The following is a 17,336-nucleotide window of genomic DNA, read 5'->3' on the forward strand; positions in this document are numbered from 1 at the left end:
TTAGGTCATTTCCAGTAAATCCCACACAAGACATACATGTCCCCACTAGAACCTTAAGTGTGGGTAAACATGGACAATATTACCTACAATGCTCCCAAACGTCCGGGCTTAGTGATTCCTGAATCTCTCTGCTTAGACGCCTTCTTCCCACCTACTCACTCCTAAAAGTGAAGTAAAAAGGTAAAAGTCCTAACAGCCCATCTTTAGAGAATTTCTAGGGCTCTTCTTGCCCTTGGGGACCCATCATCCACACCTGCTTACAGGGTGGAGACTGCAAAGTTCTTCTAATTAAGGTAGCGTAAAGTACACCAGGCAGTCCCCGGGGGTCCTTTTCAAGAAGTGAAACCTCCTGGTAAGGCAGAAACTTTTTTGTATATCCTTTGGCTCTGGTCAGTGTGCATTAAACCAAAGTGATTGGGGCAAAGGCTAAGGTAGCAGAAGCCACTGATTTCCTGTCACCTGGTATCTATGAGAGGCCCCAGACCTGCCTTATGTCACTCACCCCTGTGTACGTGAGACACCAGCAGTGGAAGTGAACTCAGCAGCAAGCATCTGAATCAGCCACACGCCTAAGGCCTTGGACACTCAGGTAAGGAACCAGTTTTCTTTGTTTAAGCGACTGAAAGGGAGGGAGTGATGGGTAAAGCGTTGGATGGTTTTGGAGACTAGAGATGCTCGGCTTTCACTCATGGGTTTCCCTGGTCAGGATTTTCTGGTTGTCACAATCTGAGGAGGGGTACCAGAGCTTGCTGCCCACCCACTCCCTTAACCACTCCCTCTCTCAAGAGAAAGCCTGGTCAATGAACTAGTCTACAAAAACAGCAGATTGCAGCATGTAGACAAGAGCGTGGTTACTGAGCTCCTGGGCTCAAACCGGAGCTCCACCACCTATAAGCCTATAGCAAGTTACAAACCTCTACCTATCTTGGTTTGCTCACCTGTAAGATGGGAGCAATGGTACTACCCACTGCTTTATATAAGATTACATGAGCTAAAATCCTAAAGCTCTTAGAACTACCTGGTTCTAAAGAAGAACATAATCAGCCATGGCTACCATGAAAATATTTCAACTTCTCTTGTTTTGAATGCCTTTGTCTCCAAAGATACCCTGCTAGATGTGAATACTCTGAGATGTTCTTAAACACCACAGGGTAACATTTTCTGGAGGGCACTGGGAGGCCATCAAACTCAACACAAAAATCCTACCTCAAATCTATCACAGAAGTCTACAGTGAGAGTGGGCACGGCAGATGAGGAAGACTTAAAGAAGGGCCACCAAGATGAGTTTTAGCCACGTCATTATTGTTTCTTAAAACCAGTATATAATGTGATTGCCTTTCCTATTTCCCAAAAAATGGCTTGATCTCGCAGATCATCAAGTAAGATGAAATGATCACCTTTTGGTCCAGCATCTGAGGATTTATATGTAAATCTTCCCTGAGGAAGAAGCTCAGTTTAACATTTATTGAGCTCACAGTACACACAGGAAACAGGTTCTCTATCTAACCCTAGCAGGACATATGTTAAGAAATGTACACCCCATTAGAGGAGTTACAGTATTAGCTCATGAGAAAGAAAACAGTTGGTAACAAGGAAAGAATGCAGAGAGCTGGGGGCTTTGCAGAAGTCATGCCTGGCAGTCTTAGGTGATGTGTCTAATCGGGAGTTTGGCCATGGAGGGGCTGGAGGGGATCATTTCAATGTGGACAGGGTTCCAAGAAGAAAGCAGGAGATGTGTCCAGATCAGTGGTTCCAGCAGGGAGCGATGAGGGGCAGCTCCAGAAGGGTTGTAGAGCTGCACTATGAAGGCCATGGGGGGCCATATATGGGTTTCCCCAGGAGGCAGTCACAGCCCAGACAAAGAGTTCAAGCTCAGGATGAGCAGGCCTTCAAGTGGTGATTCAGGGCCGGATCTAGCATCCCTACAGAAGATGAATCAGACAAGAGAAAGACCAAAGGCAGAAGAGTAGGATTTGGGGGCTAAACCGGGAAAGGAAATGAGACTCAAACTCATCAGGTGACGTTGGACCTAGACAAGGTCCGCACACAAGATAAGATACTCTACAGAGGAAGAAGTGGCAGGACTTGGCCACTGACTGAACACAGAGATGAAGGAGCTGGAGAGAAACATGGCTCCTGCTTTTTTAAGTTAGGGGACAGGGGAACAGAAGTAAAGTCATCTGAGCGGTCATGCCAGAGGGAGGACCACAGACTCTGCAGCACAGGCCTCGGACAGAGCGGCCTCAGGGGAGTGGCTCTGGCAGCAGCCAGCAGTGAAGCCCGGAGAGCAAGTGGGTGGTGAGGAAGTAGAGGAACAGAGTAGAATGAGGAGCTTGGAAGAAGCAGGCTTAGGTAAGGCAGGCACTAGGCAGGGGCTGGGGACATCGCCAGATTGAAGGAAGAGGTTTTGGGAATGGGGACACTGCAGCACATTTTAATCGTCCACAGGTTTCCAATAATAATCATTATTGTTTGTTTAGTACATTATAAATTGCAAACATCTCATGTTCTCAAGCATCCTTTGAATAGTGAGATGACAAAAGCGGCGAGCAACAGCGCCGGGACGAGCACTTTCTGTGGTACAGGACCACAAATAAAGACTGAAGATACAAGAACCACTTTCTCTGAGGGACTGACGTCCCGGCAGAAGGAGCTGGGCTGAGGAGCACAGGCAGAGGGAAAGGAAGTCAGAACATGCTTCCTCAGAGAGAATGCATGCATGAGGCCAGAAAGGATAAAAATGCAGAACTATTTTGAGTGACAAAGGAGGAAGTTGAGGTGACAAAATCTATGCAGCTTTGAACTTCTCATTAAATGATGTAATTAGTGGACCTAAAAGTCATTATTTGAACCAAAACCCATAAAGGCTGTGAGATTTTCAGCAGCGGATGCACACAGAAATAGTGGTGCCTTTTAAAAACCAAAAAAAAAAAAAAAGATTTGCAGAAGTCACTGTGATAAAATGGGGCAGTGCCTGATCAGCGGAACCCGGATGGTAATATAGCTCAGTGAAAACAAAACCTGACTGTGATCACATTTTGACCAATGTGCCTGGTACCAACTAGGCTTCAAGCTCAACTGCGTGTTGGGCATTGTTCAAGTCATGGTGAACAGTAAAAAATAATGATAGGGCAAAGTTGCAGGAATCTATGATATCCTCAGGAGTACATGCTCTAACTTTATATATTCCCATATAGTAAAAATTTTATTACCTAGTCTACAATGCCCTGGCACAAAAATATGTGTATATTTTAGGAGATGATTTCCATAAAAAATGAAGTAGCATATCAAAATGGGTATGTTTTTGTTTATAAAATATTTTACAGTAATATGTGTCGAAGCCCTCGTGGAAATAGAGTTGCCGTAGTGAGACATCAATTTTAACAGCGAAATAAAATATTTCTCCCCTATGGTCATTTCTGCCACTAGCCACTGCAGACACACCCCAGTAGGACCTGCTTTTATAGGAGGTTTATCTCACCAATAATACAGACATAGCATCCGACAGTTGAAAAATAAGGAGAAATTAAAACAACACTAATCCAGTTATATACTTCTTTTTTCTTTTTTTAAAGATTTTATTTATTTATTTGACAGAGAGAAATCACAAGTAGATGGAGAGGCAGGCAGAGAGAGAGAGGAAAGCAGGCTCTCTGCTGAGCAGAGAGCCCGATGCGGGACTCGATCCCAGGACTCTGAGATCATGACCTGAGCCGAAGGCAGCGGCTTAACCCACTGAGCCACCCAGGCGCCCCCAGTTATATCCTTCTGTCCAGAGAATTGATGACCTTTGCTCTTGAAGTTGTCATCACTTAAAAAGAGCCCTCTGGAGAGGAGAGTGGGGATTCCAGCTTATTCCCTTCCTACCCATGGGAAAATTAACCTCTCTGGGCCTGCACCTCCCCATCTGCAGAAAAGACAAATGCCTCCTGAGTAAGGCAGGCGTTGGGTGGCCTGGCACTAGATGCAAGACATCCCAGGTATGCAGAGCATGCTCAGTCAACTGCTGAACTACGCAGTCTGGCCACAAGGCAGCAGAAAGAGCACAGCCTCAGGGCCACGATGACTGCCTCCTGGTTCAGCTGTCTCTGAGTGCAAAGTCGGCAACAAACCACAGCCCATCCCTGGGCGGCAGCTTCCTCATTTGTCAAATGAACAGAATGGTTTCTGAGGTTCTAACCAGCTCCAAAAACTCTGCCTGGTGATAAGAATCAGTCTGTAAACTCCTTCATGGGCTATATTAATACATTCCTTTTCGTCAGTGATCTCGTTGGGTGGTTTGTGGTGCAAAGCACCAAACCTCCAAGACCACATGACACTTGATAATTGAGAGGTGAAGCAAAAGCAAGTGCAAAGCACCCAGTCAAAGACCCCTCTCTTCCCTTCATCCCATGGTCCTGACTAACATTCTATTTTCAATTGCTTTCTAGGCATCCAAATAACACATCCATCTGAAGAGGGGAGAGGCTCCTAAGTGAAGGGCTGAACCTGTGTTCTGCACAGGGTCCAAAGCAGCCGCAGATACCTCGTTAGATAGGTCCAAGCCCTCAGTCTCAGTCTCCAGGAGTCATGTAACTGGGAACAAGTGGCCTAACTATTCCATGTCCATGTCATCTTTTCTACAAAATAGGATTTTGTAGAAATTCGTTCCTTGTCCACTCTGTGAGGCTTAAATGAACTCCAGATATGAAATCTTTGTCATTATAGAGTGCGTGCAAACATGAGGGCTGGGCGACTCCCAGGCCCCTGTCCCACAGCACATCTGCAGGCAGCCAGCTGGGTGTGACTTCAACAGAATAAGCAGGCAGGAAGGACAGCCTTGGTCTCCAAGGCCCCTTACATGACTTAGAGCTGACAAAGATGACACCAAAGATATGTCCCTAAAGAGAGATTCCTAGGGCCCAGGAAAGACCCAATAGAATTCATGTAAGTAATTGACATAAACAAATAAATGCCAAAGGGAAGCACAAGATGAAAAAAGTTGAACAGTCTTACAACATGAGAACTGGAAAGAGTCTTGGTAATAATCACTAACTTCAGAAATGAATAACAATGAATTCTAAGAACAGACCGCACTTCCTACTCTCTTCGCCTGTACGAGGCACTTTCATATGCGGACTTCCTTATTTCTCACAACGTGTCTGTGACAAGGGTATTGGGTCTCATTTTTCCAATGGGAAAAACAGAAACTAATGCTCCTGAAGGCAGTAATACTAAGCACTAGCAGAGCAACAAAAGAGGTAGTAATTATTCAGACTTGGGTGCTTTATACACATTTATTTCCTCCACTGTGTTAAGAACTATTCAATCCACATAACAAGAGGGATAAGGTCTCTGCTTTGATGGGATTTATATTCTAGTGGGGAGAGACTGCCAATAAACAAGCAAGCAAACAATCGAGGGGATTCCCCATAGTGGTAAGTGCCAAGAAGCAAAAAACTGGGATGCTGTGCAAGATCACTATGGACTGAGAATTCGAGTAAGGTCTTCTGAGGAGTTGACATTTGAGCTACACCTGAAAGAGAAGACATTATTCATGCACAGACCATCAGTCTAAGTATTACAGAAACCCTATTCTATAAGACAAGAATTATTATGCCCATTTTATAGTTGAAAAACCTGAGGCCCAGAGAATTCAAAGAACTTACCTGTAGTTTCACAGCAAATAGCATAATCACAATTTCAACCTCAGCAACCCATCTCAGGAGGCTACAGTCTTAATATACAACCTTAGAGAGCCTCCTTAAAGTGATTAACTTGAGGTTTCAGAGTTGGTGGCAGAGGAAGACTAGAATCAGCTTCTACGGACCCTAAGGACAGTCCTTAGTATACTCCTTCATGATGCCAATGGACAAAAGCAGATAAGCAAAAGGACAAGGACAAGTCACTGACGAAACACATTTTCCAATATGAGGGTGTAAGAAAAGCTTCCAGACATGTGAAACATACAGGACATGCAGACAGATGAGCATGGATTTCTCTACAGTGACAAAGTGTGCCCCAAACATCATTGTCAAGAATCCTGGCAGGGATCCCTGGGCCCACAGGTCCTTGCCTGAGATGCCCTTCAGATCCTGTCTTCAAACATAATAGTGGGCTTTGCCTCAGACCCAAAGCCACTGGGAAGGTGTGCTTTACATGAGACTCATGGAAAAAATATGGAGAAAAGTATTCAGGTGCATGAGACAAGTTCAAAGACGCTAAAAATCCTATTTTCTCTCTCTCTCCCCCCCATTTTATTATTTGTTTTATTTTTAGGAATTCTGAGGGTGAAATGACAACATCCAGAAATTCAATGAGTGGAATTTTTCAAGCAGATCCTATGAAAGGCCCTACTGCCATGCATCCTATTCAAAAAATAATTCCCAAAAGGATGACTTCAGTGGTGGGCCCTACACAAAACTTCTTCATGAGGGAATCAAAAACAATGGGGGTAAGTCAACTGCACTCCATTCTGTATCCCAGAGACTCTCTGGCCCACAAAAACAGATGCTATAGGCCAGGTAGAGAATGCAACCCAACTAAAAGTATTTGATCTAACCCAAGGTGTTCTTTATATCTGACACAATATGCCAAATCAGGGATGTGCAGAGAAGTTACCACAGTGATCTATCTCCTTTTGACTTTGTGGTTTGCATATTTAGGGGTTTCCCACCCAAGTGTGTCACCAGCATCTCAGACATATTCTCCTTGGAAATGACCCAGGTGGTGGGTAAAATGGATCTAAACTACAAAGGGTTTTGGCACCTTCGCCACTTCCTTTAGACACTTTATGCAACCCCAAGTCAGGAGCCAGGGCTTCCTGCCTTACCTTTGTTTTCCGACTTGGTGATGACTTCAGTTCATCATCAGTGCCCCCATTCTCTCTCTCTCCAGGCTGTCCAGATTATGAATGGGCTCTTCCACCTTGCCCTAGGCGGTCTCCTGATGATTCACACAGATGTCTATGCACCTATCTGTATAACTCTGTGGTATCCTTTCTGGGGAGGCGTTATGGTGAGTAAAAACTAAAAAACATTTAGGAAGTGATGCAGACAAAAAGGTTAAGGAAAGTATATGGCTGGGAAATAGGTTATGAAGCTAAAGTAATTTAGTGGAAAGAGAGGTTGACTAAACTGAGCATAAATCCCATTGGAAGTCAGTGGTCACACTTCAAGGAAATTCAGAGAGAGATGCCCTACCAGGATCTACACAGGGAAGGAAGATTGTCCAAAGTTGGACCTCTCCAAAATCAATATGGAGATGGGGGAGAAGGCACTAAACATTTGAACTGTACAGTTGGGTGTTTCAGAAAGCAGGAAAACATGGGGACATTCCATTCCCTCCCACCTGGTCCTTCCTCCTACAATTCTGTGTAGTTATCATCATAGATGGTAAAATTAGTCCCATCCCAGATGAATCTCCTCTGGCTTAACAGCAGAGCAGCAATTTTTTTTTTAATTTATTTTCAGCATAACAGTATTCATTGTTTTTGCACCATACCCAGTGCTCCATACAAGACGTGCCCTCTCTAATACCCACCACCTGATTCCCCCAACCTCCCACCCCCGCCCCTTCAAAACCCACAGATTGTTTTTCAGAGTCCAGAGTCTCTCATGGTTCATCTCCCCTTCCAATTTCCCTCAACTCCCTTCTCCTCTCTAACACCCCTTGTCCTCCATGTCATTTGTTATGCTCCACAAATAAGTGAAACCATATGATAATTGACTCTCTCTGCTTGACTTATTTCACTCAGCATAATCTCTTCCAGTCCCGTCCATGTTGCTACAAAAGTTGGGTATTCATCCTTTCTGATGGAGGCATAATACTCCATAGTGTATATGGACCACATCTTCCTTATCCATTCATCCGTTGAAGGGCATCTTGGTTCTTTCCACAGTTTGGCGACCGCGGCCATTGCTGCTATAAACATTGGGGTACAGATGGCCCTTCTTTTCACTCCATCTGTATCTTTGGGGTAAATACCCAGCAGTGCAATGGCAGGGTCATAGGGAAGCTCTATTTTTAATTTCTTGAGGAATCTCCATACTGTTCTCCAAAGTGGCTGCATTCCCACCAACAGTGGAAGAGGGTTCCCCTTTCTCCACATCCCCTCCAACACATGTTGTTTCCTGTCTTGCTAATTTTGGCCATTCTAAGTGGTATAAGGTGGTATCTCAATGCGGTTTTAATTTGAATCTCCCTGATGGCTAGTGATGATGAACATTTTTTCATGTGTCTGATAGCCATTTGTATGTCTTCATTGGAGAAGTTTCTATTCATATCTTCCAGAGCAGCAATTCTTATGGCCATTTCATGTACATGTTTTCCAAGCTTCTAACCTTGTCTGGGTGTGGTATGGGGCAGCCATGTTTATAACATCATTACACTTCCATAGTTGCTACTATAAAGATATGCCCAGAATTGAAAGTTTCAGAACAAAGAGAGATCAATTAAAACAAGAGTTTCCTCCATTTTATGGCCTGCACGGTAGACAGAAGGATGAGAAATAATTGCCATCACTTCCAGTAGCAGCCAACATTTTCACGGAGTGCCTATGGCCTTCAGGCCAAGTCTTTCCTTCCATACTGATTCACTCTTCATTGGCATCAAAGTCACTTAAATCACTGTAAACTCCAAGGAGAAATTCCACAAATTTGGGGGGGAAAAAAGAGCTAAAAATAAAAATAAAACTACCAAATTCACAGTTGTTAGTATTCACTGACCTGAAAGCATGCGTTTTGCCTCTGGTCTTACTTTATTCCTATCACAGCTCCCCCAGTTAGTTGAATAAAAGGCATAGAATGAACATAGTTGAGCATGAATAAAGGAGAAATGTGACTGCTGAAAAATGAATGAACACTACAAAAATGGCTTGACAGTTTAATGAAGGTGGTTGGAAATGCGGATAGCTTTTTTACAACCAGTTCTCATTGTGAAAAGTGACCTCCCTCTCTGCCTCTCTCCCTCTTCTCCCATGTTGCCCATGCCTTCCCCACCCACCATCTCTTTTTTCACAGTATATCATTTCTGGATCACTCCTGGCTGCAGTGGACAAAAACTCCAGGCAGAGTTTGGCAAGTAATCCTATGTCCTTCTTTCCCCACATCAGAGAAATACCTACTTTCTCAATGGAAAACAAAAAACCCTTAAAGACCTTTGGGATCAAAGTAGTACTGCGTTCTCAGTCCCCAAAAGCAAAAGAAAGCGGCTGTGATGTTATTCATGATAAACCTGGAAATGAGACCTACACAACCTGTGTCAGCAGGGAGTTGGTGGCAGTGTTCTTGCCACTGTTGGTTTCCACTTGTTGGTACAGACCCAGAGGGCTCTATCTGCTCCTTCCCTCCCTACATTCACAGAACCACCTCACTTCATGTGATGGTTCCCTCCTTCCCTCTACCATCCTATGCAGACAGATATAATCTGAATACTACTTATATTCACTTACTTAACCGATATTTACTGAATGCCTACCAGGATGTTGGCAGTGGCAGTGGCAGTGAAAGGAAGTTCAAAGGTACAAAATAAAAGAATTTAGGATGAATCCTAGAATTTTCTCTCATAAACTAATTGGATGTGAAGGGGTAAATTGAGATGGGGAAGTCCAAGGAAGGAACACAAGTTAGAGATGGAAGGTTGTCACATTGCAGTGACAAGGACACTAAAACCACTGAGATAAGTGTGGTTTAGTAGGATTTAAGTGTACTGCCTTTCTGAGTCAGAGGGATGAGATCTAGAATTCCTTCCTAGATTTGACAGCCCAAATGAAATCAAACCCCATTAACAAATTTTCATGTCTCCATTTCAGGCCAAAGGGAAAATGATAATGAACTCATTGAGCCTCTTTGCTGCTATTTCTGGAATAATCTTTTTGGTAATGGATATATTTAATATTACCATTTCCCACTTTTTTAAAATGGAGAATTTGAATCTTGCTAAAGTTTCCATGCCATATATTAACATACACAACTGTGAGCCAGCTAATCCCGCTGACAAAAATTCTCTGTCTATACAATATTGTGACAGCATACGATCTGTTTTCTTGGTAAGTATGAAATCGGGTTTCTTTCTTTTTTTTTTTTTTTTAGTGTGCTAAGTGGGTTTTTTGTTTGTTTGTTTTAATTTTATTTATTTATTTGACAGAGAGAGAAAGAGAAAGAGAGAGTACTAGCAGGCAGAGTAGCAGGCAGAGGGAGAGGGAGAAGCAGGCTCCTTGCTGAGCAAGGAGCCTGACATGGGGCTCAATCCAGGACCCTGGGATCATGACCAGAGCAGAAGGCAGTTCTTAACCAACTGAGCCACCCATGTGCCCCAGAAATCAGGTTTCAAGGAAGAAGTTTAGTCTTTTTATTACAAGTGTCAACTCTGGATCAAGATATCTGCTACTTATTGTCTATACAGCTTTTGGGCAAGAATTTTAACCACATTCTGCCTCAGTTTCTTCAGCTGTAATATGGGGAAATTAACGGTAAAACAGTAGGGTAGTTTTGAGTAATAAGTTAACATACACAAAACCCTTAAAATTGGGACACAGAAAGTGCTATGTGTTTACTCTAACATTAATTATTATTATTATTACTGGTTAATAATTATTAAGATGATTAAGATGAACACTGAAGAAGTACCTAAGTTACTATGAACATCTTTTGCCTCCATGAGTTTTTAGTGTAGAATTTGAAGGGGGAAAATGCGTTTTCCAAGTATAGACAGGTTTCCTTCGCCGTGATACCACCTAAAGCTGGATACAACTTAATCTGGGATTCAGTGATTAATTTTTCCTACATAAAACGGATTCAACTAATTACCGCTGCCTTATTTTCTATCAGCAACATGCATTAGCGATCTGTGGCATGCCAGCTGTTGTGCTAATGGGTTAGGGTTATAAAGATACTAGTAGTTCTCAAGGTCGCTCATTACTCACCTAACGAACTGACCTTTTAATCATTTAATTTTAGCAAACAGTAATTGAGCACCAATCATATTCCTTATTTCATTATTATATTTCTGCTCTCGTTTTTTCTGTCATTCTTCAGGGCATTTTTGCCGTGATGATGATTTTTACCTTCTTCCAGAAACTTGTGACAGCTGGCATTGTTGAGAATGAATGGAAAAACCTGTGCTCCAAACCTAAATCTGTAAGTAGTAGCCACCCCATCCACTAACACTCTCTAGGAAATCATGTCTACAAAAAATGATTTATGGAGAATGTAACCTCATATAACTTTGAGACTAGAAGCTTCATGAAAAATGGTCTTGGCAGATTTCTGGAAAGTAGAAAACACCTGATGAGGCAGAAGTGTCTTGAAATTCGAAATAAGTCTAAAGGTTAGACAGAGGATACAGTCCTCTAATACGTTCACTTACTAATCCTGAGTTCGGCTTCACTCCACGCGCCCATCTTGACTTAATGATTCCACACTTAATGTGTAAAAGTGGGATAGCTCAAGGTTGAAGGCTGATAAAAGCACTGGTTCTTCCACTTAATTTCTCAGTATTCCCTCCCCTGCACCTGCACCTTTTCATCAAATCCCATTTCCAAAACAATAGGTTGAAAGAGGCTCCACAATTGGGAGAGGTGAATATCCCAGTGACAGACTGATCAACTGCTTCGAACCACAGAACATCAGATTAAAATTTAGAAAGCACAGTTCCTTCATTTTACAGATGAGAAAAACAGATTCTAGAGAAAACAACCTTCCCAAGGTTATAGCTAATAAAGGCAAATCAAATCTAGAATCTAAATTTCTCCATTCCTGCAGTGTTCTTTCCCAAATGCTGTGTGATCATTCTAGACAAAGTGACAAATATCTCCCGACCTTGAAGATGAGCTTTGATCCCCTGGGAAGTCAATCCTGGTATTTGGAGGCATATAGGAAATAACACAAACAGCATAAAAACCAGGAAGTATTTGATAAATGTTCCTAGAGTTTGTTGACAAATGTGCCAATGGTAAAGGTCAAGAAACATTTGTTTAATTTTGTGTCCTAGGATGTAGTTGTCCTGTTAGCTGCTGAAGAAAAAAAAGAACAGCCAATTGAAACAACAGAAGACATGGTGGAGCTGACCGAAGTATCTTCCCAGCCAAAGAATGAAGAAGAGATTGAAATTATTCCTGTCCAAGAAGAAGAAGAGGAAATGGAAATAAACTTTCAAGAATTTCCCCAGGACCAGGAACCTTCACCAATAGAAAATGACAGCATTCCTTAAATGATTTTTTTTTCTTTCTGTTTGCTTTTCTTAGCATTAGAAACTAGTGTTCATAGCTTCCAAGAGACATATCCACCCCTATTTCCTGAGGCCTTCTGCAAGTATCCTCCAGCTGTCTCTCTGGCCTTTGCATGGAATGACCACAGCTCACTCACACTCGTACTCTCTCTCTCTCTCATGCAGAGAATACAGCCATTTCAGGTGACTGTGCTGGCACATTTCCTGTTTGGGGCAGCTTACTTACATTGGAATAAGGCAGGCTAGGTGTTATATACCACATGATTTCTCACTAACCTTTTCCTTGGATAAGGCTTTGTAGTAGTGGTCAGTGTGGTAATTCCATCTCTGCCCCTAATGAGAAAGATAAATGTGGGCTCCAGGCCATCCTGAAACTATTTTTAGTTCCTTCCACATCTACCTATTTTGTGAAGTCTCTTTTACTCTTAAGGAAAGTAAAAAATAGTAATAATGAAGGGCATTAAGGATCTATTCTTTCTATGGGGCTGACACTGTGTCCACTGCTCTTAGAATGTCTACACCCCATCAGGGAAGCTCTAAGTGGCCAAAACCCAACCCCTTCTTTGTACAAACAACACAGCTTATAAATGGACGTGTCTGTATCTGTCTTAACTTTTCCTAACTCCTGTTCTAGGCTCATGGTTGCACTGTCTACCTACCTGTTCTAGGCTCTTGGTTGCACTACCTTCAGTCTATAGGCGAGAAAAGAAAGAATCAAAGAAAATGCCATAACGAGTACCCCAATCTTAAATGATAATCAACAGTTGTATTTCTAAAGTAATTTCTAGTTCACAAAGTAGGTTATCAAATAATTACATTTGATATTCCATAATCAAGGGAAAAAAGGCCCTATCCATATTTTATAAATAATTCAAAAAGGCTAATTTATAAAAAGGCAAAAGTAATTTGTCATGGTCACAGCTAGTTTTGAGAGCCTTCTTTCACACTCAGATCTTCTCACTCAAATCCTACGATGTTTGAAATAAGCAAACTGCCTGCATAAACTACTTGAGCAAAGTCAACAGGTTTTAATGAGCACCTGCTCTCTAACCAGCATGAAATAGGTGTTGAGAGAGATACAGAGTCAGGAATCCAGGCTTACTCCTTGGGGATAAAAAGACTTAGACATTCACAATATTTGGGAAACTACTTACATCATTAATATATACTTAGCTGTTAGTAAGTAATCTTACGTAATGCAGACACTAAGTGCTATGGACATTCTCAAAAAAGAAGATCATGCTTGAAAATAATATAATCAGTTATGATGCCAAATCTTGGGCAATAGCTGCCCCACTTCTCAATTCCTGTTTATATTCAGACATACTAGTGCCCTACATAGAAAGAATGTTACTATAATCTATCACTTACATTTGAGCATTTTCTGTATGTTAATCACTGCCAGATTCTGGCAGATACATAGACAAAGTAATTTCCACTCCTTGTGATATTTCTACTTTTTTTTTTAGGGACCACCGTTAGAAGGTATTTACTGTGATTAGGAAAAAAAGAGAGGAGACATTTCTCTGTCTATGGAAAGTCCTCAAAATTAGCTTTAAATAAATAAAACTATGTAAGTATTCTTGTCTGAAACCGGTGATTCCAACACGGTGTTTACCCAGTCTTTTCCATTCTTGTGACGTCAGCCCATGAGCGAAGCTCCTATAGCTTTAAATTCATATTCACATAAACTCAATCTGAGTTTGAAGTATGTGATGTCAGGACATCAACTATTGATGCCAGGGTATTTTTACACACACATATTCCTGAGGAAAATTTTCATGGAAAATTTAATAACTGAGTAACAGATTTCTCCCACTCAGCACTCCAGAATGCCGCTAACATATGAGGCAGGCACTCTCGCCTTAAACTAGAAGAAATGGACAAGAGCAGTGGCAGCCCAGAGGAAAACAATTAATGTGGAAACCTTCAAAGAAGACAAGATCTCACCTCTATCTTATTTTCCACACTTCTGAAATATATATATGAGAATCCCTCTCCAAATCCATTATGTCTTTAAGAATTTTGTTATATATATATATTTTATTCAAGTATAATTATTAGCATATTGTGTTACATAATAGCTATTTATTCATTTTTATAATCCCAAATAATTATTTTTTACTGACTTCCTGTAACTTCTTGTGAGACAACACTAACATCTATTGTTAAAGAAGAATGAAAGTAATTGCTAGAATTTCTCCCCATTTATCCCTTTTGGCAATTTGTTCCTAATGGGATGACTGACCATCCCAGTGTGGGACTGAAGGACTTCCTGAGATGCAGAACTCAGTGCTAAAACCCAGAGCAAACCAGGCTGGTCACCCCAGTTCACAGTAATACATAATTGTACCTAGTTGCAATCACTATAAAATCTGCTTTTTATACTTAGTATTATATTATACATATTTTTTCTTATTGTTATATAATTTTCATAAGTTATTTTTAGTTGCAACTTAGTACTTCATTGAGTCCATATGGAATAATTGAATATTCCTCTATAATTGGGTACTAAGGGCCTTTTAAAATTTTTTTATTTTTTGAAATCATGTTTGGAGCTGCAGAAGACATGAGCAAGATACAGATTTCTTCCTCTTATTATTCAAAATATGGCTTTACACTTCAAGCATTGTCCAAGTCTGCCCATAGGAAATAATGACATCAAGCCAGGAAATTAATTTTACACTTTGACAAGAGAACAGTCAACAATTCAATAAATAGAAATGGCAGTCTCACACTGACTTAGCATGAGTTCATGCACAGATGCAATATACTTTAAATTCTTGATGCAAAATCTAAAACATTGATGGGGAAGGTTTAAATTGGAAATTTTCCTAAATCTAAAATTCTTTTTTTAAATTTATTTAAATAATCTCTACAACCAATGTGGAGCTCAAACTCACAACCTTGATATCAAGAATTGTGTGCTCTTCTGACCAAGACAGCCCAACAACCCAAGTCTACAGTTCTTAAAGGGGTTTCCTTTAATTCAAAACTTGTTGTGTGTTCTGAACTGAAGAGGACCACGCAATATAAACTGAATATGGTAGGAACATATGGTGGCAAAATCAAAGCTAACTTAAGACTTTTCCTCTGGAGTTATGTTTACCTTTTACTCACTTCTTCTCTTGGTGACTTACTATGAGAAAATTACTCTTACCTAGTATGCATTCTGCTGCAAGAAAGAACAAAAATCTTAAAGTAAGACACAAACTCATCACTGAGAAATCATTCATTCATACATCCAAAAATATCTGGTGATCTCAGTCTACTGCTGAGCAAAAATAAGCAGAGATCTCTCCTCTTAGAGCTTACTGTCTGGTTGGAGAAAGAGACACTAGCAAACATCCACCAGGCACCTACAATGGGTAAGGTATACTATTAAGTACAGAGGGGTATACATAAAGATAAGAGAAGCCCCCAGCCCTCAAAAATTTTAGAGGTGATTTAAAAATGTACATATTAAAAGATAAGCAAAAAAGTTAGTAAGAAAACATGTACCTCAACATAATAAAGGTCATATATGACAAACCCACAGCTAAAATCATACTCAACAATGAAAAAATGAAAGCTTCTCCTCTAGGATCAGGAATAAGGATGCCTGTCTAGCCACTTTTATTCAACATGGTATTGGAACTCCAGACCACAGAAATTAGGCAAGAAAAAGAAATAAAGACACCCAAGCTGGAAAGAAAGAAGTAAAACTATCACTTTTTACAGACGACGTGATACTAGATATTTAAAAAAAAAAAAAAAAACCTAAAAACTCCACCAAAACCTCTAGAGCTAAAAAATGAAATAAGCAAAGTCACAGGATGCAAATTTAACATACAAAGATCAGTTGCATTTTTATACACTAATAATGAGCTATCAGAAAGAGAAATTAAGAAAACAATCCCATTTGTAATTGCATACAAAAGAATAAAGTACCTAGGAATAAATTTAAGCAAGAAAATAAAAAATCTGTACTCTGAAAACTGGAAGATGCTGAAATTTCATGACATGAAAGAAACTGAAGTGACACAAATAAATGAAAAGACAGACTGTGCTCATGAACTGGAAGAAGTAATATTGTTAAAATGTCCAAATTATCCAAAGTAATCTACAGATACAATGCAATCCCCATCAAAGTATCAAAAGCATTTTTCACAGAACTGGAACAGAGAATCCTAAAATTTGTATGGAACCACACAAAAAACCAAAACAGCCAAAGAAATGCTGAGAAATAAAAACAAAACTGGAGGTTATCACACTCCTTAACTTCAAAGTCTAATACAAAGCTATAGTAATCAAAACAGTAGGGTCCTGGCACTAAAACAGACACACAACATCAATGGAATAGAATAGAAAGCCCAGAAATAAACCCACACTTACATAGTCACTTAATCTATGGTAACGGGGGCAAGAATGTACAATGGGGAAAAGACAACCCCTTCAATAAATGGAACTGGGTAAACTGGACAGCTAATACTCAAAAGAATAAAACTGGGCCACTATCTTACACCATATACAAAAATAAATTCAAAATGGATTAAAGACTTAAGTGTAAGACCTGAAACCACAAAACTACAAGAAAACACAGGCAATAAGCTTTTTTTTTTTTTTTAAAGATTTTATTTGACAGAGATCATAAGTAGGCAGAGATCATAAGTAGGCAGAGAGGCAGGCAAAGAGAAAGAAGAGGAAACAGGCTCCCCACTGAGCAGAGAGCCCAATGTGGGGCTCAATCCCAGGCCCCGGGATCATGACCTGAGCCGAAGGCAGAGGCTTTAACCCACTGAGCCACGTCGGCACCCTGGCAGTAAGCTCTTTGATATCAACCTTAGCAATACTTTCTTTTTTGGTACCGGTGTCCCTAGGAAAACACAATAAAAGCTTAAAATACACAAATGGAATTATATGAAACTAAGAAGCTTTTGTACAGCAAAGAAAACCAACAATGAAACAGAAAGGCAGACTACTAAATGGGAGAAAATATCTGCAACTCATATATCCAATAAGGGTTTAATACCCAAAGTATATAAAGAACTTAGACAATTTCATATTTTAAAAAACCCAAATAAAAAATGGGCAGAGGACCTGAACAGATGCTTTTCTGAAGAAAACATACAGGTGAAAAATTGGCACAC

General features: G+C 40.6%; 1 protein-coding gene across 4 annotated transcripts; it reads left to right on the plus strand.

Moving 5' to 3' along the window:
* The first annotated feature begins 404 nt into the window (after positions 1-404).
* Positions 405-13,787, plus strand: LOC101694281 (B-lymphocyte antigen CD20). 4 transcript variants are annotated; one of them, XM_013044696.2, is made up of 7 exons: positions 405-589; positions 6,259-6,433; positions 6,877-6,996; positions 9,000-9,056; positions 9,791-10,027; positions 11,055-11,117; positions 11,971-13,787. In XM_013044696.2, the coding sequence occupies exons 2-7, from the start codon at positions 6,275-6,277 to the stop codon at positions 12,187-12,189; spliced, it is 855 nt and encodes a 284-aa protein (XP_012900150.1). In that variant the 5' UTR covers positions 405-589; positions 6,259-6,274; the 3' UTR covers positions 12,190-13,787. The 4 variants fall into 4 exon arrangements, with proteins under 4 accessions (XP_012900150.1, XP_004770462.1, XP_044919023.1 ...); XM_004770405.3 differs by having other exon boundaries at positions 406-589; positions 11,016-11,117; XM_045063088.1 differs by having other exon boundaries at positions 406-589; positions 9,791-9,856; positions 11,016-11,117.
* The last annotated feature ends 3,549 nt before the right edge of the window (positions 13,788-17,336 follow it).

This window comes from Mustela putorius, unplaced genomic scaffold (genome assembly GCF_011764305.1).
Source record: "Mustela putorius furo isolate JIRA1106 unplaced genomic scaffold, ASM1176430v1.1 tig00000127_pilon_pilon_pilon, whole genome shotgun sequence".
NCBI lineage: Eukaryota > Metazoa > Chordata > Mammalia > Carnivora > Mustelidae > Mustela > Mustela putorius.